We start from the raw sequence: 20,035 nt of genomic DNA on the forward strand, positions 1-20,035 counted from the left end.
TCACTGAAGCAAGCAAGCCTCATGTTCGCTTCAGTGCCTGGCTGCCGGCTGCCATCTTGGCTGGCAGTTAATTTGCATATCGCCCTGATTAGCCAATGGGAAAGGGTAGCGGGGTACGGCTAATTACCATGTTTCTCTTTTATTAGATAGGATGAATTGACTATGAGTTACTTTTATTTACAAACTCATTGTGCTATACATAAATGACTGCAACTAAACAAAATTCCCACCTGAGTAATATGTGGCAAAATAGATTTTATAGAGATTTCTATAAAATTTATCTATTTACCAATAAATCAATGAATCAGCAGACATAGCATATAATGCTTCATCTGAACTTTATTCTGGTGGTAACTAAAAGAAACTTTTGTTATCCTTGAACTTTTTCTTCCAAAGTTCTTATGAGACCTCAAAAAATAAACACTTTTGGATCTAATTTTAAAAGAACCCTATAGGTTAATTAAAAGATGATATTTTTACAGCGAAATTATTTTTCCTGTTTTTCACTGATTTATGCTGAACACATAAACCTTTTGGTGACATGATGTATCCATAGTAAGAACTAATAAGTTGTTTGAAATACTAATTTTTTGGAACATTAATATTTTAAGATTTAAAACACTTTGGAAAATTAGGTAAATTCTAGAAATTTATATATTTAGTTAAACTAAATAACTTTATCATCACAAAGGCTAATAAAATACATAATTTTCTACATGTGGTATATACCTGAAAATAAATACCACTTTTAATTTTGGGCTGAGACATAAATACCTTAAGATTTATATTTAGGAGGATAATACCTATTTCCAGTTTATCTATACAAAAAATAGTAACAAATTGGAGTTGAAATTATTAAGAAGTGTGTATCTGCACTGCATATTTCCAAGACAAGTTCATTTTTAAGGATTCACATTAAATCAGTGGCAACAAAATTTGATTTAAGTAATGAAGCATAAAATAAAATTAAAAACATAGCTTATAATTAAGAAAAAAGTGTATATACCTTTGGGGTCTTGACATCTGTATTTGAATATGTTTGTACTATTCTTTTTCCTTGCATGTGGCTGTCTTCTATTTGATCACTTTCTTTCTGGTCTCTTCCATCTTCTATAGGACTTATTTTCTGGGATGTTTCTATAATAACTGTTCCTAAATTTTGAGAGGTCTGTATTTCAGAATCACTGCTTTTGGGGAATAATAGGGGAACATAAAATCAAGAAGAGTTGTTAAATGTACCTCTTTTAAGTTCAAGACCAAATAATATTATAGCACAAACTGCATTTAACCTGGAAGTTTAATTTGAGGACGTACTGGTTTTCAGCAGTAAGAAAGAAAATTAGTCTAAATATATTTTAGAAAATTATAAAATCTCATCAAGAAATTCAATTATCTAGGATCAAATACAAACTAGCATCATTTCTATAGTATTTCTACTAAGTGTTTCTCAGACAGCAGCAGTTTGACCACTTCCAGAATTGGTGTACTCACTGCTTTCTGAGACAGGGCAGAAAGTTTTAACATTCCTAACAATGTTTCCCCTTACTCTAGAACAAAATGTGAATCCCTGAGGCTTTCTCCCATTTATCCCAGTTTCATTTCTTAGGGACATTCATCATTCATTAAAATATTTGTTAAGCATCAACTATGTGCCAGGTACTTTTCTGGGCATTAGTAAGTGAATAAAGTAGATAAATATCCTACTCTCATCCTAGTGGGATGCGGGGGCGGGGGGGGCAGGCAGGTAACAAATAAAAATAAGTAAAATATATAGTATGTTAATAGAGTGTGTTAAAGAGAAAACATAAAGCAAGGAAAGAAGATTTAGAAGTGCTGAGATTGAGCAGAACATACAAGTAAATCCAATCCCTTTTCCACATGGATAATCTTGTAACTATTTAAACACAGTTATATGATGCTTGAGACATCTCTAGCTTTTTCATATTTTTCCAATATGAATGCTTCTGAGATTCTTTCTCACCCTGGTCACTCTTGAATGTGCTCCAACTTATTTTGATGAAGCTTTATGTGCAGAATTAATTTCATAATCGAAGTGTACTATGAGAAGTACTTAGTAAACTCCTGGTAGGTGCAGACTAAAATTGTGTAAGCTTCTCTGGCATGTATATTGTACTGTAGACACATACAGGATTTAACAAAGCCTCATAAAATATTTTTATGTACACTGTTGCCAACTCCCATATTTTTCCCAATGTATAGTTGAGCAAATAGCATTTTATAGCTAAGTAAAGTACCCTGTAGTCTTGTGTATAATTGTATCTTCCTAGTCTATTGAGATATTGGAGATTTTGATTCACTTTTATAAAATAGTTTTCTACTCTTTCAATATCATATTATCCACAAATTAGATTAATATATTTGCTAAACTTGTTTTTCCTATTTAAGGTATTAACAACTCCTGATTATCACCCATTACTGAATGGACATTGATAAAGGTAATTTGTATAATGGTACCCACAAAATGCAGGATGCCCCAGTGGCAGGGCCCATGTCAGAAATCTAAACCTAAGTCAGCCACACTTATGGGCAATGCCTCCAAGGGAAAACAGAGTTTTCCATCCCAAAATATGCCTTTTGGAATATTGATTATTTTAAGCTGGTCATTTTCAAGAAAGAAAAAATAATCAGGAAGAAAGTTAGAACTTCCCTCTTTCTGCCTGAAAGAATGTACATAGAGAACCTCCTCCAGTAAGGAAGATATGATCATAGATAACTGTAGTTTAATATGAATTAGTGTGTGATACACAGGGAAGAACCTAGCAAGGCCTGTTTGATTAAAGCCCTCACTGTGTCCCATTGTTAAAGATGGCCCAGCAAACATTTATTTACCAAACATTTGCTTTTCAATCTCCATGTGAACTACCTTTCTTCCCTTTGAAGTCCCAAACTACAACACCCATATTCATATGGAACCCCAGTAAGTACATATGTAACATATTTAGACATTTTCTCCTGTTAATTTGTCTCATGTCAATCTGATTACTAGTCCAGCTGGAAGAATTTAGAATGGTAAAGAAAAATTAATTTTTCCACCCCACACTTCACTGTCAAGGAAATCTAACCTACCCCAATCACAATCCTTCAACTCAGCTTTAACTTACCTTGAAAAATAAGATGTGCTAGCCTTATTAGGAAATATTCAACCTCCTAGCCAATCATTCCCTGTTCCTTCCTTGCCTCTTCTAATGCTCTATAAAACTATCTCTTGTCAAAATTCCCTCAGGAATAGTGCTCCACTGATTGTTAGGCTCAGTAACCCACTAATTCATGGGTGTTGTCCTCTGAATAAAGGACTTTAAACTCATTACTAAATTGTATTATTTTTGTCATTTGACAGCATACACTTATAATACTAAGCAACTATAGGAAATAAATACTAATAAGGTACTAATTATATAATATATTTATATATAAAGGATAAAGTTCTATTTTTCTAAGTATCCAAGTAAATTTCTTATATTCCAGATTATGAAAAGCTAAAATAAATAGAATGTTCTGAAGTCCTTAGGCTCCACTGTGGGATTTCTAATTGTTGAAGAATTCTTTGCAGCTGAATAATTCCTAAGGATTTTCTGTCAGGCAAGAAATGGAACACTAATCCTCACAGTATAAAATTGAGTTTCACTGCTCAATAACTTAAATGACAACACTATGTTTTAAGAGACAGTGTGTGATATATCTCCCCAAATGTGATCTTCTGCACATGCATTAATATGATAAAAATAGAATTGAGTGTATTATGTAACTTTCATATACGTATTCATACATACATACTCACACATGAGTAAAGTGGACTGCAATATTACAAAGAGTGTGGTAGTACCAACTGGATGAGATATAATTCGTAGCTGAAACTAGAATTTCCTTGAAGACATAAATAAGTGTTTAGTGGGTTCTAAGCTAAATAGTATTTTATCTCTAACTGCTTTTTGAGAACAGGGGGGAAAACCTTAGAAGAGGTCACAAAGAATAGAAATGCAGATTTGGTCCTTCTTCTGTACTTTCATAACCTGCCTGATGACAAAGGGCTTGACCCAATGATCATTTAAGAGTGGTTTCAAAACTTCTCTGCATATTGGAATCGGCTGCCATGGTCGGCAAACCGAGCCACATGCGGCTCTTTGGCCCCTTGAGTGTGGCTCTTCCTAAGCCTCAGGAGTACCCTAATTAAGTTAATAACAATGTACCTACCTATAGAGTTTAAGTTTAAAAAATTTGGCTCTCAAAAGAAATTTCAATCGTTGTACTGTTGATATTTGGCTCTGTTGACTAATGAGTTTGCTGACCACTGGGCTAGAGAGTTTCAAAAATACTGAAGCTTGTATCCCATTCCAAAAGTTAAGAATGAATTGTACTGGGGTGTGATATGAGCTTTTGGAATTTTTATGAGATCCCCAAGTGATTCTAATATGCACACAAGCTTGAGAACTACATTTTAAGGTAAGTTTCAGTTCTGTCTATGCTTAAGAAAACTACCTAGAGACATCCTGAGGGGACCAAAGTTTTGTCATCCCTAAATGTGACATTTGTGATATTGATTTTAAGCTGGTTATTAAGAAACAAGATTCAGAAAGAACCTGTAATCCTCCACCGTTATGCCTAAAGGAATTCAGATAGAAAAACCTGCTTCAGGAAGAGAATCTTAGCATATTCACCTTATGAATTAGCACATATGTGACAGAGAGGAAGAAATCTAGCAAAGTCTTTTTCCTTCTGTGTCGCACTATGGCCCAGCAAGAATTTGTTGACCATATGTTTGTTCTTTCTCCTACCTGTTAATCACCTACTTCCTTTGGAATCACAGACGCCTGCCCCACTTCTCCTTTGTCCAAAATAGCACATAAGCTTCACTTGTTCAATGCCTTTTAGGTCTCATATCTTATGATATGCCCCGCGTGTACAACCATAGTAATAAGTCTTGAATATTTTCTCCTTTTAATCTGTCTATATTAATTTGACTGTTAGCCCAGATAGAAGAACTTAGAAGGTAGAAATAAAGTTATATTTTTTGTATCCCCCTCCTCCCCAATCCTAAATCTAAAACATACTAGTATTCAGGATTTAAAAAAAATACTTAGGAAAATAAAAGGAAATATATGCCATTATAAAACAAGACAAAATTGATACCATTGTAATTAGCTAGTTATTGATAACAAGAAAGGAGCAAAGGGAAGGCCAGATATTACAAGCATGTCATTCAGACAGTTTCATCAGAAAGCTACAACTTTACATTCTGCAGAGGTCCAACAAAGGGATGATTGACACATGCCCAGTAAAGCTGGGATGACCAGGGAAGGTGCCTGCTTTCAGTCACACTTGGGACTTGTATGACTTTGGCCTTATGGGGCTCTTTTGTTCCTGCTTCCCTCCATTCACCCATGGCCGTATGGACCCCATACATAATGGACCAATGGATTGCAACTGGTCTGATGCTAAACTGGAAAGGAAACTCTGGATGCTGGCTTTGATTTTAGCTTTACTGAAACCCCAGCTATACTTCTTCTATGACTGGACAAAGGAAGGGAAATGGGACTTTAGAAGCTCATGGAATTAATTAATTAAAAATCACTCGTTCTCCCATGAGTTTCAGAAAATTCTTTTTCTCTGGATATCATAAGAACTTCACCCCCAGCAACACCCAGTGGGGAAGAGGACCCCACTTCATCTGGAATCAGAATTATGGAAAATTGTTTAATTTGTCTATTAACAATTCTGACAACATTAACTTCTATGTAAGTCTCAAAGAGGTGTCGATTATCCATTTATCTTTGTGGTTACTGATGTGCTTCAAGTGCACATATGAATGTATAGCCAAAGATAAGGGAAAATATTATAGATTTTTAGTATTCTCCTGTTGCTACTCACTAGGAGTTGTATAATTTAAGACTAGGAATCTGCAGAGCTATAACTTTAAAGAACTAAATTTTAACCATCATTCAATTAAAGTTAGTACAATGACTTTGCATAATACATACATGAAATAATTAGTGAAGATGGTTCTTAATTTAAAGGATGTTAAACAGCTTGTAGACATCTGGTAACAAGCTGAAATGGGTCATTCAAAATTTATCTAACTAAATTAAGGGGGAAAATGTTTCTCCTCCCAGGTTGGCATGTCACAAGATAACTAAACCGACTTAGTAGGCTTGCCTGGGAATCCTTAGCTGTCAGTGTGAATATGCAAAGGGCCAGCAAATTAAATCAACCTGCCAAACTGTCAATTTCAAGCCTCATGACTGCATGAAAATAGCATCACTGGAAGAAATCAAGCATTGCCTTCTTTTGGGTTTCCTGGCACCTATTCAAATACTCATGCAGTTGTGGCTAATTTTGCATGCAAATTTTAGTCAATAAGCTCAGAACAAGACCTCCCAAGATATTTCAAAGGATCTGACAGTATTTTTTCTGAATACCAAATCGACAGTAGTTTAAATTCAATCTCCATTTGCTGGTGCTTTACATATGCACAGTGTCCCCACCACAGAGCTAAGTTAATGAGAGTCTTACCTGCTTTCACTCACATCCTCCCAGTCCTTGTCCTTGCTGAGGTTCTCAAACACATTGCTCATAACCTTGATGGAGTGATTGAGAACAGTGTGGTAACGACCCACAGAGCACTTTTTCTTGGCGGCTTTAAATTTCACCTTGGTAGTGGTTGTTTTACAATCATATTGCCCAGATCTTACTTCTGTGGTGTCCATCTCAGATTTAGCTTTGTCTACTGAGTGCTGCAATTTCTCCATTGAATTAATCGGCTCTTCATTTTTACTTTTTAACACATTAGTTTCTGCCACTTGTCTCCTTAGGGAAGTGACTTCTCTTTCTAGCTCACTGATTTTTACTTGAAGTTCAGCTTTGTTTTTTACTACATCTTTACTCCCTTTTTGTAGTTGTTCTAGCTCTTTTTCTCTGGTCTCTGCCTCTTCTTGCTGCTGTTTTAAGAGGGATTTCAGGAAATCATTTTCTTTTATTAATTTTTTATTCCCTTCTTTTAATTTTCTCGACCTTTTCTCAAAAGATTTTAGCCGATTTTCCAACTCAATGACCTAAACAGAAGAGTTTAATTTATTCGTTTCAAAGTCAAAACCCATAATCTATTGTATTTTATTACCATGTCTTAGGTAAGTAAATAAAATTACATTAAGCACAAGGACAATATAAATCCAAACTACTTAATTTCTTAGGTACATTCTAAAATGTAATACAGTCTAAAATGTAATAATACAAAGGACAGATGGTAAAAGAAGTTACAATTTTATACAAAATGACACAGAAATGTGTGCTAATAAACTTAGCTGAGTTTTCTGAGATCCTAAGGGCTTTAGCAATATAATCTACTCATTGTGAATAAAAATTTTTTCAGAACAAAACAATTTATACAAAACAGGCACATAGAGAAACTTTATTAATAAAATAACATTCTTCAATATTTAACAATCATATGAAAAACTGATGGCCTATTTATAAAATAATTATGAAGGATGCTTATTGCTAAAGTATAAAAATATAATTTTCATAGTCTAAGGTTCTTAGTTTACACATAAAAGAACATTTTACCAAAAAAAAGCCTGACAACTTTAAAGTACAATTATTTAAAGGTTGCATATGAATCAAATTTTTTCATTTATTTCAATAGACAATGTTCATTGAAGGACACAAAAAATGACAACATCCTGACATTAAAAAATTTCAAAAACTATTTGGAAAGACACTTGCATAAATAAACCTAATAAAGGATAGGATCTAAGTGCCATAAGTCTGAGTAAAAAGAAAGAGGAATTAATTCTAAGCAATGAGTTCCAATGAGGAGTTGATTTCAATTTAAATCTTGAAAAATCACTATTGTTTGGAAAGTAAATTTTATCATTAAAAAAGACCTCTTCTGATTATCTCACCATGTGAGATAAAGAGAACCAACAATTATCTTCCAAGAAGAGGAAATGGAGGCTCTGAAAAGTGAAGTACCACATAAAGGTAAATATTTCCTAGTTTAATCTGGGTTTCAAATTCAGGATTTTTGCCCCTCTCACTGTTATACAAACCATATAGGGAAGAAGAGTTACAGGTATATGGGGTGGGTTAACTATACAGTTTATAGTTGTATGTGAAACAGAGTTTATTCTTATATTATTATTAACTATAGTATTATTTTCCATGCTTTTGTCCCACCCTATATATGGAAAATGGACAAAGAACTGGAGTCAGGGACCCTACTGGTGTACAAATTTGTGCATTGGGCCACTAGTTATTGTATGACCATATACCACAATTTTTGGCAGACAGTAAGTTTTATAGTTTATCACATCATCATCATCGTCATTATCTCAATTATTCATTCTTACAGTTATTTTAGAAAATTACTTGAGCTGAAATAAAATTATTTATACCGAATATTGCTGAATTAGGCATTAAATCAACTTTATACTTTTGATTAAAATATAATGTAACAAATAAACATCTTAAATTTGAGGTTGCAATTCTGAAGATTAGCATGATTTTTTTCTTTTAACTAAAATCCATTTAAGTGTGAGTACAACTCATAAAAATATTATATACTGATGGAAAAATGTCTGTCAAAGTCTATTATGTTTAAAGTGTGTTGACTCTCTAATATGAATCAATGTCTAATCACAAGAACTGGCCAAATTTATTTGCATTTACGTTTAAAATGGAGGCCAAATAACAAAACACAAGAAACTACTTCCAAAGACTTTGAAGGGGAAAGTCCATAGCATGCTTATGTTATTCAAGGTATACTCTCAAAAATTGTTCTTCAACTTATTTTAAGACCTCCAAAAATGGAAAAGGAAAATTTCAATAATTTTTGAGAATGGAAGTCTGAGGAATTGTTAAAGGCATTTGGTTTGTGTGCTATAAATCAACCAACTCCATACTTTTCCTCCAATACTGAAATTTTTTTTAAATTTACCAAAAAGATGGCTCCTTTAAAAACAAATAAAACACATCACTTTGTAATGTGTATGTATTATATACTTACTAGGAGTGTCATGACAAAGTACTACAGACTGGGTAGTTTAAATCCTAATAACCTCCTTTTGACTAAACTCATTGAAGACCCCCATCTCCAAATTCAGTCATATTCTGAGATACTAGGAATTAGGACTTTGACATAAAGATGTGGGGGGTAGGGAGGGTAGAGACACAATTCATTCCATAACAGTGTGTGATGTTAATATATTATTTTAAAATAATCTAGTTATAGTTTCATTTCTATTGTGCACAAATATTGTTTTCATGTTGTTACAATCTTTTAAATCCATTTTGAATAAGTTTCATATGAATTGTGGGGCATTAAAAAATAATTTTCCTCCCACTTTCTAAGTGCTTCTAGCTGGACTAATAATCAAACTAACAGACACATATCAAGAGGAGAAAATAAAATTTTAATACGTGTGCATGCGGAATTCATATGTGTGAAAATTACGAAGATTGTGGCAAAATGAGGTATATGTGTCATTTTGGACAAAGGAGAAAGGGGAGGAGCTTGATATTTCAAAGGAGAAATAGGCAAACTCATAGGTAGCTGAGATAGTGACAAAAAAATTATTGATAGGCACTCAGAAAAAATGGGACAGAGGGAAATTTAGTGAACAGATATTTGCATGGTTCCCTCCTGACTATCATAATTCATATGTGCTAAAGTGAATATGCTCAGGTGATTATGCTAGGGATCCCTTCCTGAAGCAGTTTTTTTCTATCTGAATCTCTAAGAAGAAAAGAGGGCGTTAAAAGAAAAACAAAACAAACAAACAAAAACACTCTTCCTGAGTTTGTTGGGCTTTAATTGATTTCAGTTTGAAATAATTTGAGACCACCCACAAAGTACATCCTTTTAAAATAAGGTAACTCAACTAAAAGGGGATAAATCATGACTTAAACAATTGCATAGGTTAATATAGAAAAAAGTGACAAATTTGTATGTTAATTTGACATATGGTCCAATGAAAATAATTCCTGTTGGCATTTTAGTACTTAGATTTCTGAATCCACAACATTAGTAGTTATTTATAACAGTTGGAATGAAATTATGGATTTCTTTAGGGTTTCTACCCCAAAGCAGTAAATAGTAGCATAATATTATATATCCATAGAGATAAAAATTATACAAAACCTGGAAAACAAAAAATATTGTTTTGAAAGAGAGAAGGTAAGCTAGGATAAAGTGTATAGCATTCTAACTGGTAGTGTATACATTATTTCAATTATTCATTTTACCTTAAGTTAAATAAATGTAAGCACTTCCTGTTCTTTATTATTATGTTAACCTGGTAATGGTCATTCAGTAATAGTGACATTACAGCCTTTGTTACCTGATCGTATGGCAAGTATTAGAAGTACAATATAATAAATCCATCATCTGCTGTAAATCACTAGGTTTCCTACAAGTCAATTCACAGATGTAAGAAATGTAGGTAGCCACATTAATATTTTTGTTGATATGTCAGTTTTACCTAAGTATTATGTAGCCAAGTGACAATCAGTTAGAAGAATAAACCTATTTAAAGAAGATTTTCTTTGTAACAATAATAAAACTGCTAAAATGCAACCAATCCCACTTAATTTAACTTGATAAAAATGTATTTATACACAAACATATAAATTAAGTGTAAAACTGTAAAGATAAATGTTAAGATGTTTAAATAACATTTTACTATTAATGATAGGTACTATGTAAAGTAACTACAGGGTTTATTTACACAGATGGTTCTATTAAAATAGGAATAACTATACTAAATGATATGGATATAAATTTTCATCCAAAATGAGCTGAGTCATTATATTTCCAAGTTTATAATATATTATCATTTTACTGTGCTGAAGCTAAGTATCTCATATTTTTAGTACAAATATTGTAAGTCTCTATGCTTGCTGAAGTGAATAACAGAGTCTCAGTCCCATTTTAAAGTAAAACTGCTTAGTTATAACTAATAAACACATAGCGAAATTTTTTATAATTTCTATTGTTGTCATTCTCATTTCACCTTCACAAATATTTTTAATCTATGTCAACAGAAGCATAAGTGTTTCTACATTTATTTCACTAACATTGATTTTTTTTACCCCATTTTGGCAAGTCAATAATTTTGAATTATGAATTTAAATTAAGGATTCACACAAGGTTTAAGTTCATGCACCCACATTTTAAAATATAATCCTTTACGTTAAAATTCAGATTTAACTTGCTCAGTTCAATATCTTAAAGATTAGACTACCTTCTGTAATGTCTGCTCCGACATTTCTTTCCCATTCTTCTCTGGAGTACTCTTCTTGACCCCATCATCTTCACCATGTCTAAAGAGTTGTTCTGGTAGAGAATAAATAATACATTATGGCACCTTATTCACTACTAAAACACTGTCCTGTAATTTTAAGGAAAAGAGTTCTACAGTTTTTCAATTAGGAATAGTCTAGTTTATTGTCAAGTATATGGCCAATAAATAAATGCTGATCTTAAGATTTTTTAGTAACATAATTATGTATCTTTCTAGTGTCAATTTTTTTTTTTTTGCAGTATAAGATTTTCAAAGGTACAACAGATCTGCAGGTTAACAATGCTGTACTTTTATTCCGATTTTCATTCTATTGTAGACTATTCCCCCTTTGCCTTAAAAGCGGAATTCATGGTCTTTTTATCTACACAAGTCACTACTGTTTTGTTCTCTGGATCTTGTTCCCTGCCATGAGGATCAGAGCGATTGCTGAACAAAGCAAACAGTAACAGAATTAGGGTGTACTAAAACTGTAACATACTCTATCACCCCCTTTTTTCCAAGTAAAAGATTATGCATTGGGCAGAGTAAATTATAAATATCACATTTACAGAAAAACTATGACTTCGTAACAAATAAAAATCCAGGTAATGGATTAAGTTATTTCTAGAAATCATTCCTATACTCACCATGCATTTGACTGTGAAACCTTTTTAATCAACAGAAATACATAAGTAACATGGTAACTTTAATAAAAATCATAAAACTTCAGTTAATATTATTAAAATTGAAATGCATTAAAACCTATAAATAAATTTTTGTTATGTGATAAATGACTATAACAAATTTAACTAACATTTTCTTACTGAACTATTTTTGGGATGAAATATTTCACAAAGAATCAAAAAGGGGACAGAAAAAGAATACATAAACCTAAAAGGATATACATATCTGTGTTAGACTGAAATGATTTTGCTTTAAAGTCTGCATGGCTGCTGCAGGTCAGTGTAAAACTTTGATTTATCAACAAAGGAAAAAGAAAACAATATTATTCTCTATAGAGTAGAAATCCTCTTGGTATAAACAGTGACTAACAAGTTTGTTAGAGTGAATTAGGCATTTCTTTTGTCTTTGAAACATGACATATCCAATTAAAACTCCTGTAATTATGAAATAAATAGAACACTATCCTAAGGAAAATAAAAGCTAGAATAGGTAGAATTTTCCATCTGGGGAATATGTACCTTTACCTTGATAATAATCTATTAGTTCCCAAGTTTCTTTTTCTAGTCCCCTAACACCATGGTGCTGAATTCATTTACAACACTCTTTCAGGAATATAAAAATAATATGCAAATACTATTCATCTGTTCTAGTCATTTAAATATCTGCTAGAGTTCTAAGTGTGATATTTACTCTCAAGAATATAAAGAAAATAGTTCTATACTCAAAGAACATAGAGTACTAACAATGATTAAATAACTCCATTAAAATCAAGGCTGACGATTGAATTAAAAATAAATTTGGTTGCTCCTATGTGCTCCTGGGTATGAGCAAGCCCACTGGTGGGTCTGGCTGACCATGTTCACTTATTGTTGTCTGCTAAAAAGTTTATTTATTGCATTCATAGGTTTCATAAATAATACTCAAGTAGCTAAGCCCAAGGCATGGAGAAAAGCAAGAAACCAACACTTTGCCCCTTGATTCTTTTTCCTGTCAAGGATCTCATGATTTGGAAAATGAACAAAGAGGAGTAGTTAGAAATATATACTTCAATTCTTTCTCCTACAGTGGAAATCACCTTACTGGAGACTTATTTTTAAAATTTCATTCTATATGTTTTCCTTTTATTATTACTACTATAAAAACACATTCTGATTTAAAAGAATTTTTAAGGAGATCCATCTTGCTCCACTTTCTTTGTTTTTAACTTTTAGATTTGCTTATTCAGAGTTGTTTAAATTTATTTTATTCTAGCTTCTATGTTTTTTTTTTTCTTTTCTCTTAATTCTTTTGGATTACATTAAAAATTAATTTAAATTGATCTGGTCAAGATGGTGGTAAATGTGTTACTTGCATCCTCCTACAACCACTTCAAAATTACAACTAAACTACAGACCAACCATCATTCAGAACTGCCTCAAGTCTAGCTAAACAGAAGTCCTAAACTAAATATATAAAGAAGAAGCTACATCGAGACTCATAGGAGGGGCTCAGAGACTCAGAATGGGCTGATCCCACACCCTGTGTGGTGATTAAAAATGAGGAGGGATATCTCAGCTGCAGAGGTTCTCCTGAGGAGCAAGGGGTCAGAGCCGCACACCAAACCCCCAACACCAGGGTTCCAGTGCCAGGAAGAGAAGTCCCCATAACCTCTGGCTGCGAAAATCAGTGGGGATTGTGGCTGAGTGCAAGGAATTGCTCTTAAAGTGCCCATGTACAGACATACTGGGACTCACTTGCTCTGAGCTCCAGCACTCGGGCAGCAGCTCGAAAGGTACCAGGGATATACTGGGTTCCAGGAACTGAGCTGTCTGGCTTTGGGGCAACAGCTGAAGGGGCAGCTTTCTCCCAGACAGAAGTGCTGGCAGAGGCGATTGTTCCTCTCTAAGCCCTCCCCCCACAGAGCTGGCTAAAGAGCACTATATCTGAGTTTCCAAAAACCAGGCTAACATTGTTCGCTCTGCCCTGGTGATTTCCTGAAATACCTGTCTCCTCCCCAACCTTCATGCCAGGCCCACCCAGGCTGTTTCCAGTGGCTTTTCCATATAAATGGCCTGTCTTGGCTCATGCTGCAACTGTCCTAAAATTTCTGAAAGGTTCACAAGCCCCAAACAAGCAACATCTGGCCTTGACATGCCCCATACCTCATGCTAAGTGGTCCTAGGAGCAGCATTAGTGGCAACCATCTTTGATTTACAGGTTGGCCTTTACAAGCTAAGCCCAAGTAGCAACCCTCTGCAGATAGCTCTGTAGCTCATGCTGGCTGGCCCCGGGCAGGGCACAGGTGGCAGCTGACATTTACCTGCACCTCCTTAAAGGCCTCAGAGCTAGTGAACCTGGTGATTAGTTTCAGATCACATCAAAGTACTTCCACAACTACTTCCACAAGCGACACACTCAAGGGGCAAACTCATCAGGCACCAGAGCCCCACTGAAGCGAGTCCTACTCTGTGGGGTTGAACCCTGAAAAGCAGCTCCTCCACTGTAGTCAAGAGTGTCCTCATAGCCCATCAGATTGGGGTAAATCCCTCCCATTGATGTGTCAACAGCAATCAAGGCTAACTACAGCAGGAAGACATACACAGCCCACACAAGGGGCACAACTGGAATACTCAGTCAGGTTACCAAGGAGGCCCTTCAGAACACCTATTACATAAGGCCACTCTACCAAGTGAGACATAACAGCTCTACTCAGTACATAGCAACAAATACAGGGAGGCAGCCAAAGTGAGGAGACAAAGAAGCATATCCCAAATAAAGAACAGGCTGCCCTAACCAGTTTGGCCAGTGGATAGAGCGTAGGCCTGTGGACTGAAGGGTCCTAGGTTCGATTCTGGTCAAGGGCATGTACCTTGGTTGCGGGCACATCTCCAGTAGGAGGTGTGCAGGAGGCAGCTGATTGATGTTTCTCGCTCATCGATGTTTCTAACTCTCTATCCCTCTCCCTTCCTCTCTGTAAAAAATCAATAAAATATATTAAAAAAAAAAGAACAGGACAAAATTCCAGACAAAGAACTAAATAAAATAGAGACAGGCAATCTACCAGATGCAGAATTCAAATCACTGGTTACAAAGATGCTTTAATAAACTTAGTGGAAGTATAGAGAAACTAAGTAAGAACTTCAACAAAAAGATAGAAAACATAAAATGAACATAGAAAACATAAAAAAGAACCAGTCAGAAATCAAGAATACAATAAATGAAATGAAGAATACATTACCAGGAATCAATAGTAGATGAAGCAGAAAATCAAATCTGTGATATGGAAGTAAGGAAGCAAAAAACATCCAATCAGACCAGCAAAAGAAAAGAAGAATCCAAAAAAATGAGGACAGTACCTGCTGGGACAACTTCAAGTGTACTAACATTCACACCATGGGGTACCAGAAGAGAAAAGAGAGACCAAGGGATTGAAAGCCTATTTGAAAAAATAATGATGGAAAACTTCCCTAGCCTGGTGAAAGAAATAGACATATAAGTTCAGGAAGCTCAGAGAATCCTATAAAAGATGATCCCACACAAAAACACATTGTAATTAAAATGTCAAAGGTTAAAGACAAAGAGAGAATCTTAAAAACAGCAAGAGAAAAAATGTTAGTTACCTACAAGGGAACTCCCATAAGACTGTCAGATAAATTCTCAGTAGAAACTTTGCAGGCCAGAAGAAATTGGCACGAAATATTCAAAGTGATAAAAAGCAAGCACCTAAAACCAAGACTACTCTATCCAACAAGGCTATAATTTTGAATTGAAGGACAGATTAAAGAGCTTCCCAGACAAAAAAGAGCTAAAGGAGTTGATCACTACCAAACTGGTATTGCAAGAAATGTTAAAGAAATGTATTGCAATATCCTACATTTTAATTCAATTCAATTCTGTTACTAACTGCCCAGAGTTAGCAGAGACCCATGAAATATATTTTCCCAATTCCTTTCAATCTGTGTGTGTCTTTTGATCTGAAATGAGTCTCTTGCAGACAGCATATGTAAGGGTCTTTTTATATTATCCATTCAGTCCCTGCGTGTCTCTTGATCGGAACATTTAATCCATTTCATTTGAAGTAACATTTGGCCTGGCCTGTGGGGATCAGGCCAAAACAGGCAGTCTGACATCCCCTGAGGGGTCCCGGATTGCGAGAGAGTGCAGGCCAGGCTGAGGGACCCCACCAGTGCACGAATCTGTGCACTGGGCCTCTAGTTTTAAATAACATTTTTTCCATATTCAAGTGTTTTATTACATTTTAATTATTATTTTTACATGTTTTTCAAACATTTATCTAAAGGTCAACAACAGTTCCTTTACTTTTATGTTTGCTTTTATTTGATTGATCCAAAATAAAATATATGCAAATATCTTTTCTTAAAAAGAGCATATATTATGATTCATTTTATGTAATTTCTCTATCTAAACTTATTTCTCTATTAGTATGAAGAGATCTTTTGATTTGATAATCTCTATATCTAAAACCCAGCGACCAGAACGGCGGAACAACCAGAACCACCAGAATGACTGATGGCTATGACGTGCACTGCAGCAGCTAACCAGCCTGATCTGGGTCCCCATCAGGGTGGTGGGCCGGACCCTACCCATGCCCAAATTCGTGTACCGGGCCTCTAGTTATTTAATACTGAAATTCTGATTTTTAAGTGTTTGTGAATTAGTTTTTTTCTTTGTTTTTTTTTCTTTTTATACTTTCTCATTGCTTGAATGCTTTTAAATATGTATAATTTAAAAAAAATGTGTAATTTTTCCAAAAACAACAGAGGTATTATTTTTAGGAAGTAAATCAAAGTTAAAGTATTAGAGAACACCAATAGTTAAGGGAAAAAATATAAATAAGTTCTAGTAGAAGACTGAAAAGATATAGGAAAGAAAAGTAGAAGGTAAAACAGGGGAAAACCAATGTTTCAGAAATCAGTGAAAAAGTAAGCTTGAAATATGATATAAATCAATGGTGTAAAATAAAGGGGTTCAAATATTGAGCCTGACAAGTCACTGGTGAGAGCAATTGGAACAACAATAATTGGTACAATAGCCTGATAAATGGTACATGAAAATTTAATTATTAAGTATAAATTAGTGAGTATACATTGTCAACCCTAAAATATATACTGGTAACAATTAAGCTGTAGCAAGCTTAAATAAGAAGAAATTTTGTAAAATCAAGCTTATTTACTTTTTTTCTAATAAGGTACTAAAACATGGATTGAAGTCTTTAGTAAATATAGTTATCTTGATTTTAACAAAGGAATAAATTTGCATTGGAAAGGATACATTCCTTCTTACAAAACACATTTAGGCTATTAGGCAGGCTGGTTGCAGAATTGCAGATACCCCAGTTTCATTTCAACTCTAAAATTTTGATTCTAGACAATAGATAAGAACTAAACAATTTCCAAAAAAAAGTATGTCAAACAAAAATAATGATATTGAGTAGAGTAACTCTATATTATCTATAAAACTTTAAACAAAACATAACTAATAAAACTTTATCAATGACTAATAAAAACAAATTACGTTTTCTCCTTATAAAACATCTTACTTGAACTTTTAATAAATTAAAAGCTTACTGACTTTTAGGTGTTCTATTTCATTTTCTCATGAGAAGTGATGTTAATGAGATACCAACCAGTAAAGCCATGGCAAAAGGGGGAAAATGTAAGATTCTTAGACGAAATTGAAAATAAAACATCACGAACTAAAAATTTTAAAATGCCTACATTAAGTATTTATTCTCACAAAAAATTTACCTTCTTTTTTCTCTGCTATCCATGTATTCAGTTCTTGTATTGTTGCTTTGTCAATAGACATATGCACTTTAAGTTTATCCAATTCTTCCTGAAGATTCATCCTATGAAAATTAACATAAGTAATTATTTAAGTGAATAATGTAACAAACAAATAAAGGCAGCAGGCTATTTAAAAATATATGAACTAAACTGAAGTAAAATAAAAGCAAAAATATATTAATAAATCTTAACAATTAAAATAGTATTTAATGAGGACCTGAAATTTTTAAAAATGTTAAATACTTAAAAAATAGACTATATGTTTTTTAAAAATCATATATTGAGTTATCTGACCACTTCCTAACACTCAATATGCTATGTATAACATTATAAAAATGTTAATTTATACCACTTAAAGCAAAGATAGTAAATCTCTAGATGCCAAGATAAAGAACCCTTACCAGTAAAATGGAATTGACATTCCATCATGAGAGAGCTGGATCAAGTACTGCCCATGGAGGCCTCAGACCTTGAGACCTCAGTGGGGATGGAAGCTTATGCACAAGGCCCTTCATGACTGATAGATAAACATGGGCTAACTGCAGAAAGCTGGGAGACAAAATATTGCTGAATAAAATCCTGAATACCAGAGCTTGTCTGGTTAGAGTTCTATTGAAAAGAGGCTTCCTGTTCCAGTGTGAGGGCAGGACAGACTGAACTATATGAGATCAGAATCCTAAGTCTCAAATTTGGGCCATATATATTTGCAGAGACCTGACAAATCAATAATAATGTAAAAGCAAGTTTATGGCCAATGTACACTGGAGAGTTCACAATCATCTAACACAGACAGGCTTACACAATTGAAAGAAAGGATAGGAGAAATACCACCACGAAAAATAATTCTCAAAGAAGTCAAGTTTACAGGTAAGAATAAACATATAAATAACTTCAAAGCCATGAATGACAGTCTACATATCACCACTGCTAAAATCGGCAAACGCACAAGAAAATAGATATAATAGAGCAATTAGAAATGATTTATTATTTATATTAGGGTTTTTAAAATGTTAAAAAAAGAAAAAGAGGTGACAAGCATATTAAAAAGAACAGGGGTTTATGGAACAAAAGAAGACAAGTAAAAAATAAATCCACATACCTGTATATATAGAAATGCTAAATAAAGTAAATTTATTAATAATAATAACACAATTGAAATTTAAAACCTTATTATTTATATTAGAGTTTTTAAAATGCTGAAAAAAAGAAAAAGAGGTGACAAGCATATAAAAAGAACAGGGATTTATGGAACAAAAGAAGACAAAAAAAAATAAATCTACATACCTGTATATATAGAAATGCTAAATAAAGTAAATTTATTAATAATAATAACACAATTGAAATTTAAAACTCAGTGGATGAGTTAAATAGCACACAGATAAAGCTAATGAAAACTGGAAAATCAAAGACCACACAAAGAAACAAAGAAGAGAAAAACAGTAACAATATAAAGTATGTTGGAATGAGAAGTCCAGAAAACACCTAATTTCTGAGATATCTGAGAAGATTTGGGGATGGGGAGACAATATTCGAAAATATTACAACTAAAAATTGAGAACTGAGTAAAAGTATGAATAAACAGATGAAGAAAATATAAAAAAATGCAAAAAGGATAAATAAAACTAATCACACTTAGAAACAGTGAAACTGAAAAAGAGACAATTTAAAAACCCACTGAATTGCAAACAAAAATCAATTAACAACTAAAGAATTTTGGAATGACAACAGACTTTGCACCAACAAGAAAAGCTAGAAGGAAAATAAGTAATATTTTCCACATTCCAAGGGTTACTATTAATGCATCATGGATGAAATAGCTATTAAAAATATAATTTAAGAAAAAAACTCGAAAGCAATGAATGAAACAAAATAGGCAATGATGATGAAATACGTTTGTAAATGTATACATGTAACTAAACAAACATTATTATTCAAAGCAATCATAACAATATTGAAGTTAAGGTAGAGATAAAATAAGGTAGAACTGAAGTTTTGAACAACAAAATAATATAAGAACATAGAAAGGTTCAGAGTTAAAAGCATTTAAAAATCTTTCATTCATTGTTGTACCAGGATAGAGGTAGTTATGAACTTCAGACTTTGTCAAATAAATGGTGTATGCTATAATTTCAAGAAAAAGCATTTAAAGAATGAAAAACAAATATAAAATTTTCAAATGAGAAGAGGTAAAAAAGAGAAATACAGAAAATATAATCAAATCCAGTTTGGATTAGGTTCCTACTTTGTTTAGCTAAGAACATGGAACAAACA

The 20,035-nt window shown here is 33.4% G+C and overlaps 1 protein-coding gene across 1 annotated transcript in view; it reads right to left on the reverse strand.

Moving 5' to 3' along the window:
- CNTLN (centlein, centrosomal protein) overlaps positions 1 to 20,035 on the reverse strand; it is a 263,928-nt gene that overhangs the window by 74,478 nt on the left and 169,415 nt on the right. Inside the window, exons 14-17 of the mRNA XM_014542362.1 lie at positions 17,726 to 17,826; positions 11,256 to 11,347; positions 6,529 to 7,067; positions 1,007 to 1,187 (exon numbers count right to left, since the gene is read on the reverse strand). Coding sequence (XP_014397848.1) covers positions 1,007 to 1,187; positions 6,529 to 7,067; positions 11,256 to 11,347; positions 17,726 to 17,826 — 913 coding nt within the window. The remainder of the gene's footprint in view (positions 1 to 1,006; positions 1,188 to 6,528; positions 7,068 to 11,255; positions 11,348 to 17,725; positions 17,827 to 20,035) is intronic.

The sequence above is a fragment of the Myotis brandtii genome, unplaced genomic scaffold (assembly GCF_000412655.1).
Source record: "Myotis brandtii unplaced genomic scaffold, ASM41265v1 scaffold30, whole genome shotgun sequence".
Classification (NCBI taxonomy): domain Eukaryota; kingdom Metazoa; phylum Chordata; class Mammalia; order Chiroptera; family Vespertilionidae; genus Myotis; species Myotis brandtii.